The sequence below is a fragment of the Panicum hallii genome, chromosome 2 (genome assembly GCF_002211085.1).
Source record: "Panicum hallii strain FIL2 chromosome 2, PHallii_v3.1, whole genome shotgun sequence".
In the NCBI taxonomy this organism is placed as follows: Eukaryota; Viridiplantae; Streptophyta; class Magnoliopsida; order Poales; family Poaceae; genus Panicum; species Panicum hallii.
Window position 1 is genome coordinate 4954471 of NC_038043.1, and position 19125 is coordinate 4973595.

General features: G+C 47.3%; 3 protein-coding genes across 5 annotated transcripts; 1 reads left to right on the forward strand and 2 right to left on the reverse strand.

Moving 5' to 3' along the window:
• Nucleotides 1-6375: 6375 nt before the first annotated feature.
• On the reverse strand, nt 6376-12166 carry LOC112880626 (DEAD-box ATP-dependent RNA helicase 52B-like). 2 transcript variants are annotated; one of them, XM_025945344.1, is made up of 7 exons: nt 12009-12166; nt 10517-11369; nt 10340-10423; nt 9435-9677; nt 8354-8521; nt 8056-8169; nt 6376-7141 (listed from the first exon to the last, which is right to left on the reverse strand). In XM_025945344.1, exons 2-7 carry the CDS (start codon nt 11327-11329, stop codon nt 6611-6613), a joined length of 1953 nt encoding a protein of 650 aa, XP_025801129.1. In that variant the 5' UTR covers nt 11330-11369; nt 12009-12166; the 3' UTR covers nt 6376-6610. The 2 variants fall into 2 exon arrangements, with proteins under 2 accessions (XP_025801129.1, XP_025801130.1); XM_025945345.1 differs by having other exon boundaries at nt 12005-12128.
• Nucleotides 12167-12549: 383 nt separating this feature from the next.
• Nucleotides 12550-16513, reverse strand: LOC112879312 (DNA-directed RNA polymerases II, IV and V subunit 11-like). Of its 2 annotated transcripts, none has more exons than XM_025943536.1 (6): nt 16392-16513; nt 15449-15536; nt 14902-14991; nt 14744-14822; nt 14560-14655; nt 12550-12898 (listed from the first exon to the last, which is right to left on the reverse strand). In XM_025943536.1, exons 2-6 carry the CDS (start codon nt 15499-15501, stop codon nt 12854-12856), a joined length of 363 nt encoding a protein of 120 aa, XP_025799321.1. In that variant the 5' UTR covers nt 15502-15536; nt 16392-16513; the 3' UTR covers nt 12550-12853. The 2 variants fall into 2 exon arrangements, with proteins under 2 accessions (XP_025799321.1, XP_025799322.1); XM_025943537.1 differs by lacking the exon at nt 16392-16513 and adding an exon at nt 15944-16004.
• A 165-nt stretch (nt 16514-16678) lies between these two features.
• LOC112880782 lies at nt 16679-17857 on the forward strand. The gene is made up of 3 exons (XM_025945537.1): nt 16679-17044; nt 17397-17545; nt 17648-17857. Exons 1-3 carry the CDS (start codon nt 16717-16719, stop codon nt 17855-17857), a joined length of 687 nt encoding a protein of 228 aa, XP_025801322.1. The 5' UTR covers nt 16679-16716.
• The last annotated feature ends 1268 nt before the right edge of the window (nt 17858-19125 follow it).

Below are 19125 nucleotides of genomic sequence, written 5' to 3' on the forward strand. Positions count from 1 at the left end.
AATACCACACTTGTGTATGGAGAAATAAAAAAGAAAAATTATATTAGAGGTTAAATTAAACCAAATGGCATAGTTTAGGGGTAAAATAAACAAAATATAGTTTAGGGGATTATGTGGACTTTGGCTATGCTTGAGGGGAATAATTTGAATTTTTTCGCCGAGGGCTTTTTGTAAAATATCGGATCGTGACTATTGATCACGATCCAACTTAGGGGGTGTTTTGTAAAATATTACATCGCAATAGTCACGATCTAAAACAGGGGGCTATTCGTAAAATGTCACCCTGGCGAAAATGGTAGCTGTCGTCCTCGTCCATCCCACCGCCGTGCGTCCCAGGCGACTAGGCGAGCGTCGTCAGCTCCCGCACCCCTGCAGCAGCCGCCCCCTTGCACGACCGGAGATCCTCCGGCGATGCAGTTTATCCTGCGTCTCCTTGCCGTTCTTCGGCTCCATTGGTAAGTAGCCGCCTTCCGGCGTTCTCGCGAGCCACAGATGGCGGGCGATGCTCATGGCGGCTCGCCGCAGAGCGGAGCGGTGCAGGGCGCGAAGTGAGCCTCTCCTTCGACTCTCCCTTGGCAGTGCATTTGATGCCCGGTAGAACTAGCTACAGGTCTCTAAATGACGGACTGATAGCAAGCTGGCAACAATGTCGGCTGCTTCTGATTTTTTCTGCTCCATTGAATGTTGAATACTTGAATGTCAGCAATGCCGATGCGATGCAAGATGTGATCGAGCACCAAAGGAGATCTACTGGGATTTATTGTTTTACCTGACAGACTGAACCCTGCAGTCTGAAGTCAGAGTGTTCTCATTTCTCAAGATTTTTATCTGAACTAATACCATTGTTTCAGGTAGAATACTTTCAGGCTTTAACATTCATCCACTTGGCCACGTGGCACATTTCTTTTTGTGTGAAACTGGGATTGATTTCAAGATTGATCTAGTACTTTTGTGTGAATCTTTTTGTGTTTCTTCTGCATTCCTTTTTTTTCTTTTTTGAGGGAACCAACCCGGGGGGGGGGGGGGGGGGGGGGGGGGGAGGAGACGAAATTGTCCCCTCCTGAATCAACTTCCATAGATGCCGGCAAGCCGGTGACGGAAAGTTTGTGTGGTTACATGCCGTTTGTAAGACTGCAGGGGTGGGAACGAAACAAAACACTTGCAGGTTCTATTACATGAGGAAGAGTTGCTCCAGTAGTCGATGACACTACGTTGCTGGAGAGGCAAGCGCCATCGCCATAGCTGTGCTGCAGCGTGACACTCAAGCAGGAGGTGGCGAAGGTTCTGAGTTTGGTTTCGGAAAACCACTCCATGTCGGTGATTCCAAAGATGCCAATAGCAGAGGAGGAACATAGTAGGCAGAGATCGCGCCGGGGCTTCTCCTTGCCCCTGAGGTCCTGAACTTCCCATAGCCAGTTAACTGACGGGATGGCAGTCGGGTTCCATCCTAAGTGAATCCAGAAGCGCTGCGAGAAGGGGCACTGGGAGATGATGTGGTCTGCAGTTTCCGCCGATCGGCCGCAAAGATTGCAAGTGTCGGATTCCAGCACATTCTTCTTCACGTTGGCTTTGCACTGAATCCGTTCTTGGAGTAGGAGCCACGCGAAGAACTCGACTTTAGGGGGAGCATGGTTCTGCCAGACGAAACTGTAGTACTCACAAGTAGCATCGGTGGCAGTAGCGAGCTTGTAAATCTTGCTGGTGATGAGCCGATTGTCTGCTGTCTGTACTTGGCTGGTGCGTTGGTCGTCTCCAGACCGTTCTTCTGCATTCCTGCTGCAATGATACTCGACAGCATCTTGGAAATCTTCAGGAGTTGCCTGACAGGTCGATGAACTCTGTCGTCTGATGATGCCAAGTCAGACAGACCCCAAAATTGCTCGTTGTATAGAACTCCAAATCTTCATCTTCAGGCTTCAATGGCTGAAGTTTTCTTTCCCCATGTTTCGTTCCAACAAAAATGTAGCATGGATTTGGATCATGGTCTTCTATTATCTACGAAGTTTCTGAAGTATTTAGATCGATGATCCACTGCTTCTCTGTAATACAGTGAAGGATAAAAAGAATTGCCCAGCGCTTGTGTCATTTGCCTGAAGTCAGAGATCCTGGTGGCCGTGGACTGGTTTCATCAAGTTGTTAGTTGCTGCATGGAGGTAAGCAAATAGATGGCAGACTCAGCTGATTGATGCGAGTAGTTCAGAACACACATGGTTGGGATCTTTCTTCAGGTATGTCACAGCTGGGACAGTGAACACAATATTCTTGCAGTAGTAGTTTTCTTCAGTTTTATGGAGTGAGAATGCAATGTTTTCTCGCTGACAGCGTCCCTTTCTTCGGTATATGGACATTCATTCTTGCAACAGTTTTCTTCAGGATCTAGATGGGACTGCTTTTCAGTATTACAGTATCAGTTTCACTACATTCTCAGAAAGGCAACCTGAAAATTTGGAACTAGTGTTTCATTACGTATATGCTTGCTGTAACACTAACACATTTTCAGGTTTCTGGCAACCTGAAAATTAGGAACAAGTTCTTTTTATCAGATCCATGATCCCTGCTTCACTGTAAGAAACCCAAGCATATGCATTCGTTCACCTGTATGCCACCCATTTACTTTGTGCCGTGAAGGCGTGAAATCAGCCCATTTTGATAGGTGACTAACCGGCCGGCAGGGAGGTGCCGCCGCGCCGGCCGCGGACGCGGTCACCGCAGTGTCAAAGGGCTCTCCTGGAAGCGCGGAACAGCATGGAGGCGGACACGGAGTTGGACGCACGCAGCGAGGAAGACAAGGCGACGCGCTACAGGGAGGTGCCCCCGCCACCCGCTGCACGCAACGCAGGAGGCGGAGGAGGAGGCCGAGGTCGAACGAAGCCATTGTCACTCGCCAGAGCCGGCGCCGCCGCCGCCGCCGCCGCGCGGCAATGTAAACCGAGCGCTCGTCGCAGTTGCGCAGCCGCTCCATGTACCCGATCGAACAACTCCACAAGCTGGCCTCTCTTCGCCTCCCATAGCGTGGCGATTGTTGCTCACCGGAGGATGGATGCGTGGCGCGAAGTCGAGGACGATCCAGTCGGGCTTCCTCGAGAAGGCCGCGGCCTCGTCGCCGCCGGCGCAGGCCTCCGCGACGAGTTGCGCGAACGGTGCGGAGAGGCCGTAGAACGCCTTCTTGAGCAGACCGACCTTCTCCGGCGAGACGTCGGCCGTCGACTCGGCGCCGTCCGGAAGTCCCTCGACCTCCGGCAAGTCCAGCAGGGCGCGCGGTCTCCGCCGTGGCTGCCTCCACTTCCCGCCGCGTGATTCTGAGGAGAAGAGTGAGAAACTGGAGCTAGATCTTGAGCGAGAGATTATTCGGCCGGTTGGGAAGGTGGAAGGACGCCGGTGACTGGCGGCGGTGGACCGAGACGACGAGGTACCACAGATGAACCAGCTACCTAAAGAAATAAGCCTATTTGTAAATAGTAAGGACCTTTATGCAAAATATTAAGGGGGTTATGTGCATAAAATCAGATCGCGATTATTAATTATGATCCAAACTAGGAGGTTATTTGTAATACTGGACCTAAATTAGGGGGTTATTCGTAAAAGTTCGGGCCAGCTACCGTCGTCGATCCTCGCCGCCGCCGAGCGTCATCGAGCTCATGCGCCCTCCTGCTGCATCCGCCGACTCTCACGAACGGAGGTCCTCTGGCGATGCAGCTGCTAGTGCGGCTCCATGCCGTTGTTCTGCTCCCTTTCGGCGTCTTCGCGAGCCACGAATGGCGGGCGATGTTCATGGCGGCTCGCTGGAGAGAGGAGCGATGAAGGGTCCGAACTCCGAAGTGAGTCCCTCCTCCATCTCTCCCTTGGGTTGCATTTGATGCCCGGTAGGAGAGTAGAATTAGTCACATATCTGAACATCTCTAACTGATGGACTGATGGCATCAGGCAACAATGTCGACTGCTGTGATTTCTCTGCTCCATTGGATGTTGAATGCCAGCAATGCTGATGCAAGATGGGGATCAAAGGAGACCTGCAGGTGTGAGATTTACATAAGCAAGAACGTGAATGAACATGATTGAATACTAGATCTAGAACTAGAACACGTATATCTAATGAACCAGTAGTAGATGCTTCACCGGTGTACGTAGTTCGCCGAGCTTGAGGTCGACATGACGGCAGCAACGTCGGTGTAGTGGCGGCGATGGCGCTGTAGCAGTGGTGCAGCTCTTCCCGTCGCCGTCAGCGCGCAGTAGATCGGATCTTGATGAACATGGGACCAGAGTGGATTTCCTCCATTGAATGTTGGTCCATAGGGTCTCACACTCGGTCCATTTATATGCGCTGCGCGACGGGGGCTGAACCAATCGTCGGTTGAGCACCCCCAATCAGGGCGTGTCCGTCACACTCGGGCTTCTAGTTAGCCTGAGATCATTATCCAACAGCAGGGACTTGTGCCTGAATTCTGAAGATGCAAATTATGCCCAAGTCTGAGAGGCAACAGAGCCTCATTAAATTCAGAGTGTTCAAACGATTTTAATCTGAGAGCTCGTAGCATAGTTTCAGGTAGAATAATTTCAGGGTTTCACATTCATGATATAGCCCTTGTACTTGACTAGAGTGTTCGGAAAAAAAAACACTTCAAGCAAAAATTAACATTCTCTATTAGTAACAAAAAAACAAGGCTTGCAGGCAGTGCTAACTTAATTCGTCGTAAGCCGGAATGAAAGAAACGGAATGAAAGAAAAAAAAGTGAAATTGAATGAAAGAAACGGAATGAAAGAAAAAAAGTGAAATTGAATGATCTAGTACCTAATTTTGTGCGAATCATTATGTTGCTGGTGATATAGACGAATAATCCTCCCTCAAAAAAATATAGATGAATAAGTTCGGGATCCATATTACGCATAATGTGTTTCTTCTCCTGCATTCCTGCTGCAATGATGTTTGGCAGCATATACTGAAAATCTTCAGGAGTTGCCCGACAGGTTGATGAACTCTGCTGCCTGATGGTGTCCAACTCTGACGGGCCCCAAAATTGCTCCCGGTAAAGACTCCAAATCCTCATATTCAGGCATCAGTTAATTCAGTCCATTCCATCCGTGCCAGCCTGCAACGCATGGGTGACGGTTCAAACCTCTGAAAACCAAAATACAGCACTGCTGGTAGATGCTATGTGACTGATATGATGATAAGGCAAAAGGAGGACTAAAAAAGGATGCCCAATTCTACTGTCTGATGATGTCCAAGTCTAAAAGACCCCCAAATTGCTCGTTGCTCGGTTAACAGTCCATCCCAAATCTTCAGGACTTCCTTTCGGTTGATATCTTCAGGAATTCCCTGACAGGTTGATGAACCCTATTGCCTGATGGTGTCCAGGTCTGACAGATCACAAAATTGCTCGCTGCATAGACTGCAAATCTTCATGCTTCAGGCTTCAATTGATTCAGTCCATCCCATCGGTGCTTTGCCAGCAACACATCAGCGATGGTTCAAACTTCTGAAATAGAAAATGCTGCAATGTGACTGAAGTTTTTTTTTCACTTCTTTGAAGGGTAAAAGAAAGAAAGAATTTGCCCAGCGCATGTGTCATGAGCCTGCCAGGCAGAGATCCTGGCGGCCATGGATACTACTGGTTTCATCAAATTGTTGGTAGCTGCTTGTGCATGCCGCACACAAGACCACCAGCACACGAGCTTCTTCGTCGCGCTGTGAGGTGTCGTCATGAGTGTCACATCACTCGAAACTACTGGATGCTGTGGACGCGCGCGGTGAGGAAGAACAAGGCGACCGCTGCAGCCAGCAGCGAGGTGTGCGACGGGTTCGAGCAGCGCGTCGTGCGCGCCTGTTGTGTGGCCGCATCTTGGCAAAACGTTGATCGTAATGGAACTAATGGAGATCATCAGTTAGGAAATGAGGGACGTCATTTGTGTGATTTGGTAAAACGTTGATCGTAATGGAACTAGTGGAGATCATCAGGTAGGAAATGAGGGACGTCATTTGTGTGATTTGGTCACGGCCATGGCCATCACACATTTGGTTCCATTTGGCAGCATCGCATTTGTTTCTCAATAACACTTGATCCTAAATCCAGATATTCCAAATATGAGAGCTAGTTAGGTGCATCCTTTTAGGATCTTAGTGCTGCCTAATCTTCTTTCTAATGATAACAGCAAAATCTTACTAGATTAGTGGGAACAAATATAACCAAAATATAGCAACACGTAGACACTAAGTCACAATTAAAAATGCTGGAGCACCAAAGGTCTGCATGAGATCAAAGAACACATTAACAATTAACAATCAAAGCAGAATTACCCCGTGAATAAGACTGAAATCGTAAACAAAAACTAACATATCGGGAAGAAACAGACAGCAGCAGAGAAACAGACAGCAGGAGCACGCGGGGAATATGAGCCCAACAATCCAGATAATAAAAGAACACACAAGCCAATTCCTAGTACAACATAAACGAAAAGATTAAAACCAGAACACTAGGCGAAGGGGACGTTTCCCAACACCATACTCATCCAGTCAAGATACAAATTTCATTTCCAAGCATCCATTTAACCCAAGGGAACCAATTGATCACTGCAGATTCATATTCAACTTCACGCTTAGTACGGATCAAGATCAGTCCCAAGCGCTCGTACTCTGACCACCACCGTAGCCGCCGCCGCCGCCTCCTCCGTAGCCACCACCATATCCCGATGACCCCCCATATCCACCGCCGCCGCCACCACCATAAGCGCCACCGCCACCGCTATACCCACCACTGCCCCTGTCTCGCCGGAAGTCGCGGCCACCAAATCTGGCACCGCCACCTGATCTGCGGTTTCTACCACCGCCGCCACCTCCGTAGACTGAACGGGCAGCGTACCGCTCAAGCCACTGAGGAACCTCCTGGTTGGCCTCTTGCATGAGCTCACTCAACTGCCTTGCCAGCGAAATGTTGCTCTCATTGAAAAATGCAGTCGCCAGGCCAGATTTGCCAGCACGCCCAGTCCTTCCAATACGATGGACATAGTCATCTATATCATTTGGGAGGTCAAAATTGATCACATGAGCAACATGTGGTATGTCAAGACCACGAGCAGCGACATCAGTTGCCACAAGAATGGGAGTTGCTCCACTCTTGAATGATCTGAGAGCATGCTCCCTTTCCTGCACAATGAACAAACAGTACGATATATGGTCAACATGGTATTAAGGAACCTACAATAGTAGAATTTAATAATCGCCACATCACTGAAGTAGTTACAGGTTAAAAATAAACAATACAGTGAAAATAGGAACATATGCAATCAAACTTCAGTAGCTCATGAAGATGAACATTGAATCTATTTCTTCAGATATCCAACTTTCTTTTCATGAACTGTGCTGGAAGCCAGTACAATATCATCCCAGAGCAACAAAGAAAGTGAGACTTTCATTTTATTGGCAAATAGAAGCAGAGCACCAAGACGTGTTCTTTTGTACTAGTATCACTTCAGCAGATAGTAGTAGTTCAATTTAGATTTCAAAAGCACACAACAATGGAAACTTTTAAAGTATCAAAAACCCAGAAAAAAATTCCAAATCTTTAGAGCATCAGCCAAACATACCATATACTCAGATTTCAAGTTTCATTCATTTAGCAGATATAGCAGATGCACAATGATGTCGCAACGAAAACGGAAGTAACAAATTGCTCATGATGAGTTCACTCGTGATATAATTGTGACAATTATAAATCCAATTTTTATAAATCCAATTTTTACAATGAACTGCCCATAATATCTTCTAAACTTATCTACTCCTGCTTGAATTAGGACAAGGCTTTGACCAACGACTCTATTAAATGCCATTCATGTGATATTAAATCACAATCATAGATTGGTAGAATTTTGTAATACGAAACTAATAATATTGAGTTTAAGTCACTATAATTATGTACTACTAAAGTCTTGTCCTCACGAAATGAAATACACTTAGTATTTTCAAATTGAGGAAGTACTACATGATTATAACAAATCTATGCACTATATGATAACTTTTTGCCAGCAGGTGAAAAGCATGCACGCAAGTCAAATCTGTACCTGTTGTGTCCTGTCTCCATGAATGCTAGTTGCAGGGAAACCATTTCTATACAGCCAGTCCTCCAGAGCATCAGCCCCCCTCTTTGTCTCCACAAAGACCAAAGTAAGAGCTTGCTGCATCATAAAAATTAAACAAAAACATTGGAGCAAAGCATCATGAGCTCAGAACTGTAAAAACGTTTGGAAATAACAAAATACAAATTATAATAATTACTTATACTAAGTTTAATAGGTGTTCAAAACTTAAAATCAATCAGGTTCAATCTAAGAAACAACAAATCCTAGAAAACACAATTACCTTCCCATGTGTACCATTAGCCTTTTGCGCATGAAGAAGGTCCATGAGGTAGCTACGTTTGTCTGCATCTAGGACAAACTCCACCCTCTGGACAATCAAATCGGTACTTGAACCAACCCTCCCAACAGCAAGAAAGATGTAATCAGCAAGGAAATCCGCAGCCATCCTCTGCATAACAAATATACAAAATTTTCAGCACAATAAAAAATCAGTATGCCAGAGTATTTATAGCAGCAAACATGTGATGAATTAATCATTTAATCCTGTCATCTCAGAAAGAAAAACAGTCTGAAATGACAGTAAAATCAGCTCTCCTCAAAAAGCTTTGGCATGCAAGACATAGTTAACCAAGCTGTGATCTAAATGAATTAATTGATGGGGGTAGTCCGTGCTCCAGCTTTCAGAATTTGTTCCCATGCAGGTTACTCCAAATGTAATGGCGCACATATAGTTAACCATCCATGCCTAACACAGTGAATAATTGAACTGGGCTTTTCCAAGAGAAAGCAATACCACTACATACAGAATAGTACTAAAGAAGTTATGGCACTATAAACACACGAGATTTGAACAAAGTATGAATGGTACATCCGTAGAAGCTTTAGAGCTTCATTACGAAGCGTTTCCATAGGAAATGGATAGGAACAAACACTACATGCATCCTGCAAAATAACTAAATTCCAGGCAGTCCATACATATTTGCATATGTACATCCTAGGAAAAAAAAAAACCCAATTCCAACGCAATCCTACGTATTTGTGAAACTCTGAAATTATGCAATGCAACGCAAGCATAGATCCGTAACTCTAAAAACAATGTCAGACCCTTGCTGGGAAACCACTACCATAAAAGGAAACAGATACTATGGTTTGTCACGCCTACATTTAATTTTTTTTATTAAATACTGGTTGAGAGCAAAAAAGAAACTCATTACCATTAGATAAACAGTTACACATGCACGTATATAGTGTAGACATTACAAACCCACAGGTTGCTTACATGTACAGAACAACTAGAATTATAAAAATAGACAATAGTGGAGTAATATAAAGGGTGGAGGCGGAACTGGAAAGAAACAAACCTGTATCTCTTTTGGGAATGTAGCACTAAACAACATTGTCTGCCTCTGGCCACGTGGAGGCATGTCCATCTGCTCAACAATTTTACGTATCTGTGGCTCGAAACCCATATCAAGCATTCGATCAGCTTCATCAAGAGCTAAATACATAATGTTTTGCAGTGAGACTCTAGCCCTCTCCAACAGATCCATTAAGCGTCCAGGAGTTGCCACCAGGATTTCAACACCTCTTTCTAACTCCCTCAGCTACAATAGATAGGAAAGTACATGATAAATAAACATGATTTTCACATCACATAAGTGCTACGAACAAAAAAGGAGCCAGCAGCTACAGCATTCAGATTCATAAGAACATTAAAGATGCATGAATTGGTAACAGCTTGTATAATCGCTTTTCATGTCTCTGTCAAGCCCCCACAAAAAAACTTTGATTAACAAAAACTCTCATTTGCATTAATGTGATAATCAGAAGTATTGATGTAGTTTATTAAATAAATTCATTGCCTAAATTTGGCTTATGACATGTTTGCTTACATTTCCAGAGACCTCTACGTACTCCGTGTGGCAAGGGTACTAGCAAACTAAGTCAGAAGAAAACTTCATATCTATTTTTGCTACACCAGCACAACCATGTGACTTTAACAACAATATGGAGAGAGACAAGGCCTTTTTCCTTCTTTGCAGTAGAATACAACTACAATATTTGCAACTAAGGACAACTACAATATTTGCAAGTAAGGACCATGTAAATTCCACTTCATTGTTACAGCAAAACACGAATGTAACCATTAAAGTTCATGGAAATAGTATTGTTAAGAATCTAAAGTGAAGACATAAATGCATTGGGAATTTAAACTGGAAGGAACCACAACCATTACCAGCCAAACACATCATGAACAAAGAGGTACCTGATTTGTTATCGGTGCACCTCCATATGCAACCACGACTCTGACACCAGTCTGATATGCAAACTTCCTTGCTTCTTCATGGATCTAAGGCATCAAATGGCACAAGAAAACCAACCAAAGTTTAAAACGAGATCTACATTACATGACTACTGACTAAACAATTATTGTTTGACATACTTGGACTGAAAGCTCACGAGTGGGAGATAAGATCAGAGCCAGAGGACATGCAGTCCTTGAACTACGCTGCCTCTGGGGTGGTCTTGACTTCAAGATGCCACTGATGATTGGGAAACAGAAGGCTGCAGTTTTTCCAGACCCAGTCTGTGCACAGGCCATAAGATCCCGTCCAGCGATGGAGATTGGGATGGCGTAACGCTGCACCGGTGTTGGTTTCACATACTTGCACCTCCGGATATTCTCATTCAGCGCATCACCCAAATCAATCTCTGCGAATGTGTTGACTGGTGCGGGTACATCGTGGCCGCTGGTCTCAACAGGGATGTCTTCATAGGCATCAAAATTGATGCCAGTGTTCTCACCCTCGAAGTCAACTTCTTCTGCCTCAGCTTTGGCAAAGGGATCCGGCTCACGGTCTCTGCGGTCCCAACCCCCAGGACGGGAGTTCCAGGCACCCCCACCGCCACCGCCTCCACCACCACGGCCCCCACCGCCATAACCCTGGCGAGGAGCACCCACACTTCCACTGCCACCACCATTAACAATGCCAGCCCAGCGAGGGCCACCGACAGCAGCCGCTGGACCAGAAGGCTGTGCGGGAGCTGAGGGCAGTGGGCCACCTTGCGCTGGTGCTACAGAGCCTGCTTGGGCGTCAAGACCAGCACCAGCCGGACGGCCACGAAGGTGAGGAGGCACGTAGGAGCTGCGGGTGGGGCGTGGGTTGCCGTGATTAGCAACGGATCCGTTAGCAGCACCAGTCGCGGGCGCCGATTCCTCGGCGTTCGCAACTGAGTCAGCCCATGAAGATCGCATAATTAGCACAGGTCACTTGATGGAGTTGCCCCGCTGGTCACTGAAACGTAATTGCAAAGCAAATTAGCTAAAGGGGACAATAAAGTGATCTGCAGAAAATAAATGAGCATAAAAGCAGAACCAGCCAATAAAAAAGCACAGGAATCTGTATGGTTGGCCAACAGAGGCTCAACCAACACCGCCAAAGAACTGCACCAAGCATGAACAGATTCTGCTCAAAGATTCAACTACTCTCCCGAGGCCTCACCCTAAACCGAGAACAAATCTAGGGACACGACCCACCCCAAAAAAGCGGTTAAGAAAATTTCGAGAAACCTTCAGCGGGTTGCAGCGCTGAAGATCGCAAAACACGAATCATAACAAGTCCCACACGCAAGCAACGACACGCTCGCCAAAATCCAACCACAAAACACTCACCAAACCAAACAAATCCAACCGGAGCGCTAAACCTAGAATTCCCCTCGAAGCAGCAGCGTCCCCGCCCCAATTACAACCCGCGAGGCACCGAGCCCGAATTACCCCACCTACCCCCGCTCCTCCCACCTAAAACCCTACGAATCTGAGACCTCGCAAGACGGCAGCACCACCGCGACGCGGCAGCAACAACAGCACCCGGTACGGCCGCGCCGATTAGGGGACCGGAGAGGGCTAGCAGGGGAGGAGGAGGAGGCTCACCAACCTTGCTCGGGAGCACGGGTTTCGAATCCGGCGGCGTGGAAACCCTAGAGACGCGGGGGAGAGGAGAGGCGAGGAAGCGGCGGAGATCAAGAAAACAAGTGGAGAGATAGAGAGAGGTTGGGGGGTTGTTTTGTTGCGGGGAATAGAAGGAAAGAAGGGGAGGGTTTTATTTAATTTTTTTGTTTTCTTGAGGGGCCTTTTTTCTGTGCTGGCCCACATGCAGCGACGGCGTGGCGGGGTGGGTGGGGACTGTAGGGTTGGGGTCGGCGGCGCGCGCGGTGCGGGCGCGGGAGCCGTCGGATGGGTAACGGACGGACCGGATCGAGGGGGAAGAGGGGGCGCAGTCCAGATCTGAAACCTCCTGAGCTCCAACGAGACAGATGGGCTGAGCAACGTGACAACGTTCACCAAGAGGAAGAAACATGTGAGCGTGGAACCTGAAGATACTACCGTTGGGAATGTTCCAGACTGTTGTGTTGCTGTCCTGTGAAATACCTGTACTGCTACCATTCTTTACCACGTTTATTTACCATGACGCAGCATTAAGATGAAACTGGCACAAGCCTGATGGTTCACATTGAGAACGGCAGATTGACCACGCTGCCCTGCCCTGGACTCTTGGCACAGGTTCAACAGCAGACAAGGTACTGAGTACTGACTGGTAGTTCAGGGATCAGTCTGGAATCATGTTACAAACTTACAAGATCCTTGAGCATTACGAGTCATACGCCAGTCTTACATCATGCTCACAATCCCTGTGCGATTGTTTCAACTTTCAAGGCGACTCGCGCCTCTGATAAAACTAACACGCCGAGTTTTTAAGGTCAGGTCTCCGGCACCATGGATTTAGAACCCCTGCTTCGCCCTTTCCTCGTACCTGGTCTTCTCATCCTGGAAACACAACACTCAGAACGTCAGTACCATATAGGTACTGATCCGATGCAGCATACAGGTATCATAACATCTTGAAAGTGAGACACGGATGTCTTCAAAAGGAATTATGCATTGCCAAAAGCAGTTTCAAATTAAACTTCTAAAGACACAAATCAGAGAACATTGCTGATACAGTAATTTTTAGCATGACACAGCAGACCTTGCTAAATCCTAGCATCAGTTGCCACATGGTTTTGTACAAAGGCAAACAATTAAATGCACAACACAAAATATGCCAGGTAATCAGCAAGCATCAGGTAGACAAACAGAGATCTAGTTAACTCCTACTAGTAGCTTCAGGTTTAATTAACAGGAATATACTTTGCCAAAATTCTGAAGAGTAATGTGACAACAAAGTTCAAAAGTCCCAACTTTCAACTACACGTTCAAATTTCCATAGGCTGTTACTTAAAAGTTTCTTTACAAGGTATAAGGCTGCTATTTAGCACTTTGTACCTAGCAGAAGATGCATCAAAAACAGAACATATAAGGCATGCACCTATGGTCTACTTTTCCTAATGTGTTTGTGACTTTGTGTAATCATGTACTTCAACGCAGATAAGCAAATGCATGCTAGGACATGTCATTGGTGTTACTTCAGTCATCTACATCTTGAAAACAGAAAGGCAAATGATTCTTCAAAAATAACATGAAAACTTCCCAAATACTTCAAAATGGCAAAAGGTGCATCAAATTTATATCAAATCAACAATTTTCTACTCCCATATCAATTGCTCTTAACAAAAGGGTATTCTCAAACAAACTTTCCCCACACACTCTGACTTGCTATACATCATGAGTTCATGAATTAGGGGAAACTAAAATTCGACTATATTATATGCAACTGCCAAATGTCATGCCATGCAACTGGAAAAAACTAATACAAAAACTTGCATAGTGAAACCTGCAAAGATTCTTTTTCCTAGTGTTACAATTACCAACTTAAAACTTGTACATGAGTAGCATGGGAAGGGAAGGTAATGAGATAATCCTTCCAAAAGACAAAGAATGCCAGAATGACTTAAGGCTGCAAAAAAAATTTTGAAGGTAGAATGCTATGTAAATTTTATTGAATGAAAGCACGCAGCATAAGTATGTGTCATCTCAGAAAATTTTTGGCACTTCTTTATATCATAAAGCAAAAATATATGGGTTCCATGATGCTCTTGATAGCATATTGTTAAGAGGACAGCATGGGTAAGGAGTATGAAGTCAAAATACGAGGAATGTATGGGCCCAAATTATTTCTTTAGTATATCAAGCAAGTTTTTGGTGAAAGTGGATATTTATACCATGTAAACTATCAACACATCTGAATCCAATGTCATGGTGGCTTCCAAGTTCAGCATTTCAATCTCAATTGGGTGGGGTAAAAGAGAGTGCATTCATATTTATTAAGCTTGCCAGATTAAACAACACCATATCTGAAATCTCATAATCAATGTATCAAAGAATTTCGCATCCAAATGTATAGCAGCAGAAGCAGGAGGCACTTTCTTTTATATAGTAGAGATCAAGTTAAACTGTTCGTTCTCATTTTGTTCCTTACTATTCCATGACACGACAGTAAATTACTGCAAAAGTAATTGAGAGCATGAGTGAGCATATCAGAAACAGACCTCGAAAGCTTGCTTAAGGTACTCAAGCTCCTTGTCTAGATCATTGATAGCCTGGGTGTAGGCCTGTGTCGGGGAAGACTGGCTCGTAGTATGGATCTGTCCACACAATAAAAATAAGAGATAAAGCTGAATAAACCTTGAGTGAAGAAAAGAATTAGAAAAAAAAACAGAATTTGCATCATACCCTAACAATAATCTTGTACTGAAGAGGGTGAGGGAGCTTATATCCAGCAAAGAGCACATTTGGGTCCCTGTGCAGCTGCCTGCAGAATATCACTCCATATGGGCATCATAAAACATAAAGAAGAGGACAAGACATGCTAAAAGAATTACTGTACTTACATGCGAACGATGTTGCCAATGGTGTGGTCCTCACGCTCGATGGTGAAGGATGCAGCATTCACAATCTTTGTATCCCTCTCGTATGACACCCTGCACAGATGGTTCTCAGTACCACAACCACACCCTACAGATAATTGTGCAATGACAAAGGGCAACTACAGCCAATTGAACCCCTAGCTTTAATAGACTGCGAGCAAGAGAACCAAGAGACAAACATAAAACATTCAGAAGTTTACGTTTACAGTGCCAAATGAATCCCTTTACATAGACCAGTGGAAATGGCTACTGGTATCAGCAAGCGCTGTAGCATTGCCTAAAGTATGCGACTCACTGCTTCTATCATCAAACATTCAGAACATTACGGTTTATGCCAAATGAATCACTTTACATGGACAGGCAGAAATGACTACTGACATAAGCATGTGTTGTAGCATTGCCTGAAACATGCATCTCACTGCTTTCTGAGTATCAAACAACTAAAGAAGCCATACCAAGGACCCAACAAAGATCAATTGAAACCAAGTGAGAGGTCTGGGGAAAGACTCACTTCTTGGTGCCCTCGGGCACGACAAAGCGCTCATAGCGATCTGGGGCATTCATCTACGGTTAACTCCTGGCGCCTCCTGCTTCAATCACTGCAAGCGTGGTTCATCAGACCACAGAGAGAAGGGGTATAATATCAGCAGTCAGACTTTGGTTCCAAAAATTGCTTGAGTACGTACACCCAACACAGCGAATGAAATAGAACCCGTCATATTTCACAATTTGACCGCGTTGCCATGTCAGAGACGGATTCATTGACGAAAAAAAACATGGTTAGGGTTCAGTTAAACCTCCGCAAACGAATTCGTCTGCGTTCTGATGATGGGAGTAGAAATAAGCTCGTATCGGCACTCTAAACCGCGCGCGCAAACGAATCAACAACAAACGGCTGGACTGGCGAGCACGCGCGACTCGGATTCGTGGGGCACGGCGGCGCGGAGGACAAGATTCCCGTGAACAGAGAGATCGGCCCGCCCAATCATGTGCTAGGGTTGCTTACCTACAGGAATGAAGAAATCGATCCGGGTCCGGGTGGATCCGCACTCCACGCCAGGCGCCCGGGGGGGGGGGGGGGGGGGGGGTGGCGCCTCCAGGCCGCCGCGGCGCCCGGGGGGGCGGCGGGGGGCGGTGGGGGGGTGGGGCTCCAGGCGCCGGGCGGGGCGGCAGATCCGGCGCCGGCGGCGCCCGCTGGGGGTGGGGGGGCGCGGCGGCAGATCCGGCGCCGCCCGGGGGGTGGGGGAGTGGGCGGGCGCCGCCGGCGGTGCCCGGGGGGGCGGGGCGGGGCGGCAGATCCGGCGCCCGGGGGGTGGGGGGGCGGTTTCCGCCGCCGCCGGAAGGGGGGGGGGCGCCGCGCGGGGAGGGGGGCTGGCGCGCGCTCGCCGGTCGCCGGCGCGGGGGGGAGGGGGGGGGCGCGCGGCAGAGGGGAGGGGAGAGGGGCGGTCAGTCACCTGCACAGGGGAGAGGGGCGGGCGGTGACGGGCACCGGTGCTTGCGCGCGCGTGGGAGGCGAGCTCCGTTCCACCGTTGCCCGACCAGTAAAAATGCAACCGCTGCATTCCATCTCCAGCCATCCCACCAACCAAACAGACAATTCAGCTGCAAGTCTGAACAAACGTGGCTGCAGAGTTGCAATCTGCATCGGATTGACTTGGCTGGTCGACTTCGAGTTCGATTGGATTTGAACGAAAAAGTTTACAGGCCTAATTAGTTAGCTAGCCCGCAGGAGGGGCAGACGATGTACGGTTTTTTTCATTGCGTGCGCTCTTGAGTTGCATGGCAGATGGCACAGTCACGTCGCCGTCGCGGCAAGATGGGCGTGGCGGCGGCGACGGTGACGGCCACAACAGGCTCAGCAATCTGCCTGATCACATCCTGCTCCTCGTCCTGGAGAGGCTCCGCGGCGATGTGCGTTCGCTCGCCAGCACCTGCGTCCTCTCGAGGCGCTGGAGGATGCTGCCGCTGATGCTCTCCGATCTCACGATCAGCGTCCGGACCTTCGTCCCCGCGGACCGTGGACGCACCACTGCCCAAGTCCGGCGCCAAGCGACCGGCAGCTTCACCGGCGCCCTGCGGTTATTCCTCGCCACGCCCACTGCGGCTGGCGGGAGCGGCGGGCGATCAGGACCCTGACACTCAAGCTGTACCTGACGAAACTCGACCACCTCCGCGACGCGTGCCGCCTGGTCGGCGGCGCGATCATCTGTACAGCCTGGACAGCCTGTGCTTCCGCTCTCCGTCCGACGTCGGCACGCTCCTCGACACGTGCGCGGCTCTGGAGAGCCTCAGCCTCGACGGCTGTGGGTTCGCCGACCCCTCGTCCGTGCTCGCCATAGATGCGCCGCGCTCGCAGCTCAAGATGCTACATCTGGAGGGCCTCCTGCTGAAAGGGTTCATCTGATCCAGGCCCTGAGGCTGGTCGACCTGATCTGGATGGACCTCCGCGTCCTGCACAGTCACATTTAGCCCCGGATCAGCTCCGTCCCTCCAGGAAATAACCCTCGACAACCAGGCTCAGACATGGCAGCTGAGCTTCACCTTGAGCGAGCTCCTGGAAAACGCCAATCACCTGCGGATCCTTTGTTTGGCTTTTGGCAATGACAAGGTATGTAATTGACTTAATTAACTGCATGTTTCTTAGCTAATTGGCTTTTGGTCGATGCTAGTGAAGCTGTGTCTGACATTGATGATGGTGATTGTTCGACAGATTTGGGTGCAGCCGGAGAACCCGAGGACTCTGGGAGCTGCGTTCAGCTGCAAGCTAAAGGAGCTCCATCTGATGAACGTGTTTCCGGAAGGCGACCTCTCATGGACAATGTTCCTTCTCCAGGCTGCACCTCTCCTTGAGTTCCTCGACATCCAGATACGCACACTGTCATCTAGAGCGTCTATTCCTTTTCGAGCCATGTACCCTTAACTTATAGACGACACGTGCATCTTGCTTGTCGATCTCGCCCTGCAGGTCTACGACAACCACGCATGCCGCGAGCTCGAGCCCGATGACCAAAGGGAGCTCCATGACCTGGAATGGGAGGTGCCTCCGAGTTCAGGCACCACCATCTGGAGGAGCTCCGCATCGGCGCTGGGAAGAAGGACGTGGGGTTCGCGAGGCTCGTCATGGAACGGGCCGTGAGCCTGGAGCTGCTGGTGTTGGATGCTAGGATCACATGCGAGGGGTGCATCGCTCTCGGCGGCGAGACCCGTCCATCGTCCGGATACCTACGTGTGCCCAGATAGTTGTCTATTCTGCATCCAACAGGTTGTACGAATATCGAAATGAGTAGAATTATGTCTCGTGAGTTACATGCATGTAATGCCTCCTGACGTGTTGTTGTTTGGATCACTTGATCCTCTTGTCCATCAAGTCTTTTACGATGATGATGATGATGATGATGTGTGATGCGAGTATCACATTAGGATAACCAAGTCAGCTGTGTAGGTTTGCACATGCTGATCATTGTTCAATTATGACGTGCTGCGTGCTACTGCCTGTCCTGTGTATGTACTTTCATTTGTCTATAACTTTCCAAAAACTAGGTAAGTCCAGAAACTTGCTTGAGATAACGATACCTTCCTTGAGTTGTAGTTATAGACTTATAGTAAAGCATGAAGGTGTTAATTCCATTTATTTCTTTTTTTACTACACTACATATGTTTGTAAAGCAATTGCATAATAAACTATGGAAAATTCAAAATTCATCAGTTATTTTAGATAAATACTAAAAACAAGATAGAGTGAGTTACAAAAATGTAAAGGAAGATCGATTCACCGTAGGGACATGATGAGCCCCTATGCCAAATCAAGAGATTTGGTGTCGACTTTGTCGTCAGTTAAGTAAATCAATAATATTAAGAACTAGATCATCCAACCCCATTGAAAAATAAAATTGCATTTTTTAGGGGAATTTCTTAAATGAATCCGTATAACTTGTTTTTCTACAAATCAGGTGGCCATCAAAGAGAGAATGATGGCAGTCTTCATCCCATCAAGCATTTCACCATGAGATTAGTATTTTGGTAGATCGGGTGGTCCTTATGTATGTCAATAAGCAGTCATGGAAGAGATGGCACTCAAATTGTTCTCGAATAAAAAACCTAAACTCCTCTTTGAATTTGCACTAAAATGTTTCCTTGGAATTGTTTGTTGTCAGTGCATGTTTTTCCCTCGTAGCAAGTTGGACCTGA

Bases quoted from the DNA above. Each gene is read 5' to 3' on its own strand.
- LOC112880626 (XM_025945344.1), bottom strand. From the start codon at position 11,329: ATGCGATCTTCATGGGCTGACTCAGTTGCGAACGCCGAGGAATCGGCG. The intron at 10,424-10,516 runs GTATGTCAAACA...TTGATGCCTTAG, and splicing joins CTCGTGAGCTTTCAGTCCAA to ATCCATGAAGAAGCAAGGAA. The intron at 7,142-8,055 runs GTACAGATTTGA...TTCATTGTGCAG, and splicing joins ATGGAGACAGGACACAACAG to GAAAGGGAGCATGCTCTCAG.
- LOC112879312 (XM_025943536.1), bottom strand. From the start codon at position 15,501: ATGAATGCCCCAGATCGCTATGAGCGCTTTGTCGTGCCCGAGGGCACC. The intron at 14,823-14,901 runs GTAAGTACAGTA...GATATTCTGCAG, and splicing joins ATTGGCAACATCGTTCGCAT to GCAGCTGCACAGGGACCCAA. The intron at 14,656-14,743 runs GTATGATGCAAA...TTGTGTGGACAG, and splicing joins AGTACAAGATTATTGTTAGG to ATCCATACTACGAGCCAGTC.
- LOC112880782 (XM_025945537.1), top strand. From the start codon at position 16,717: ATGGCAGATGGCACAGTCACGTCGCCGTCGCGGCAAGATGGGCGTGGC. The intron at 17,045-17,396 runs GCGGGAGCGGCG...CGTCCTGCACAG, and splicing joins CGCCACGCCCACTGCGGCTG to TCACATTTAGCCCCGGATCA. The intron at 17,546-17,647 runs GTATGTAATTGA...ATTGTTCGACAG, and splicing joins TGGCTTTTGGCAATGACAAG to ATTTGGGTGCAGCCGGAGAA.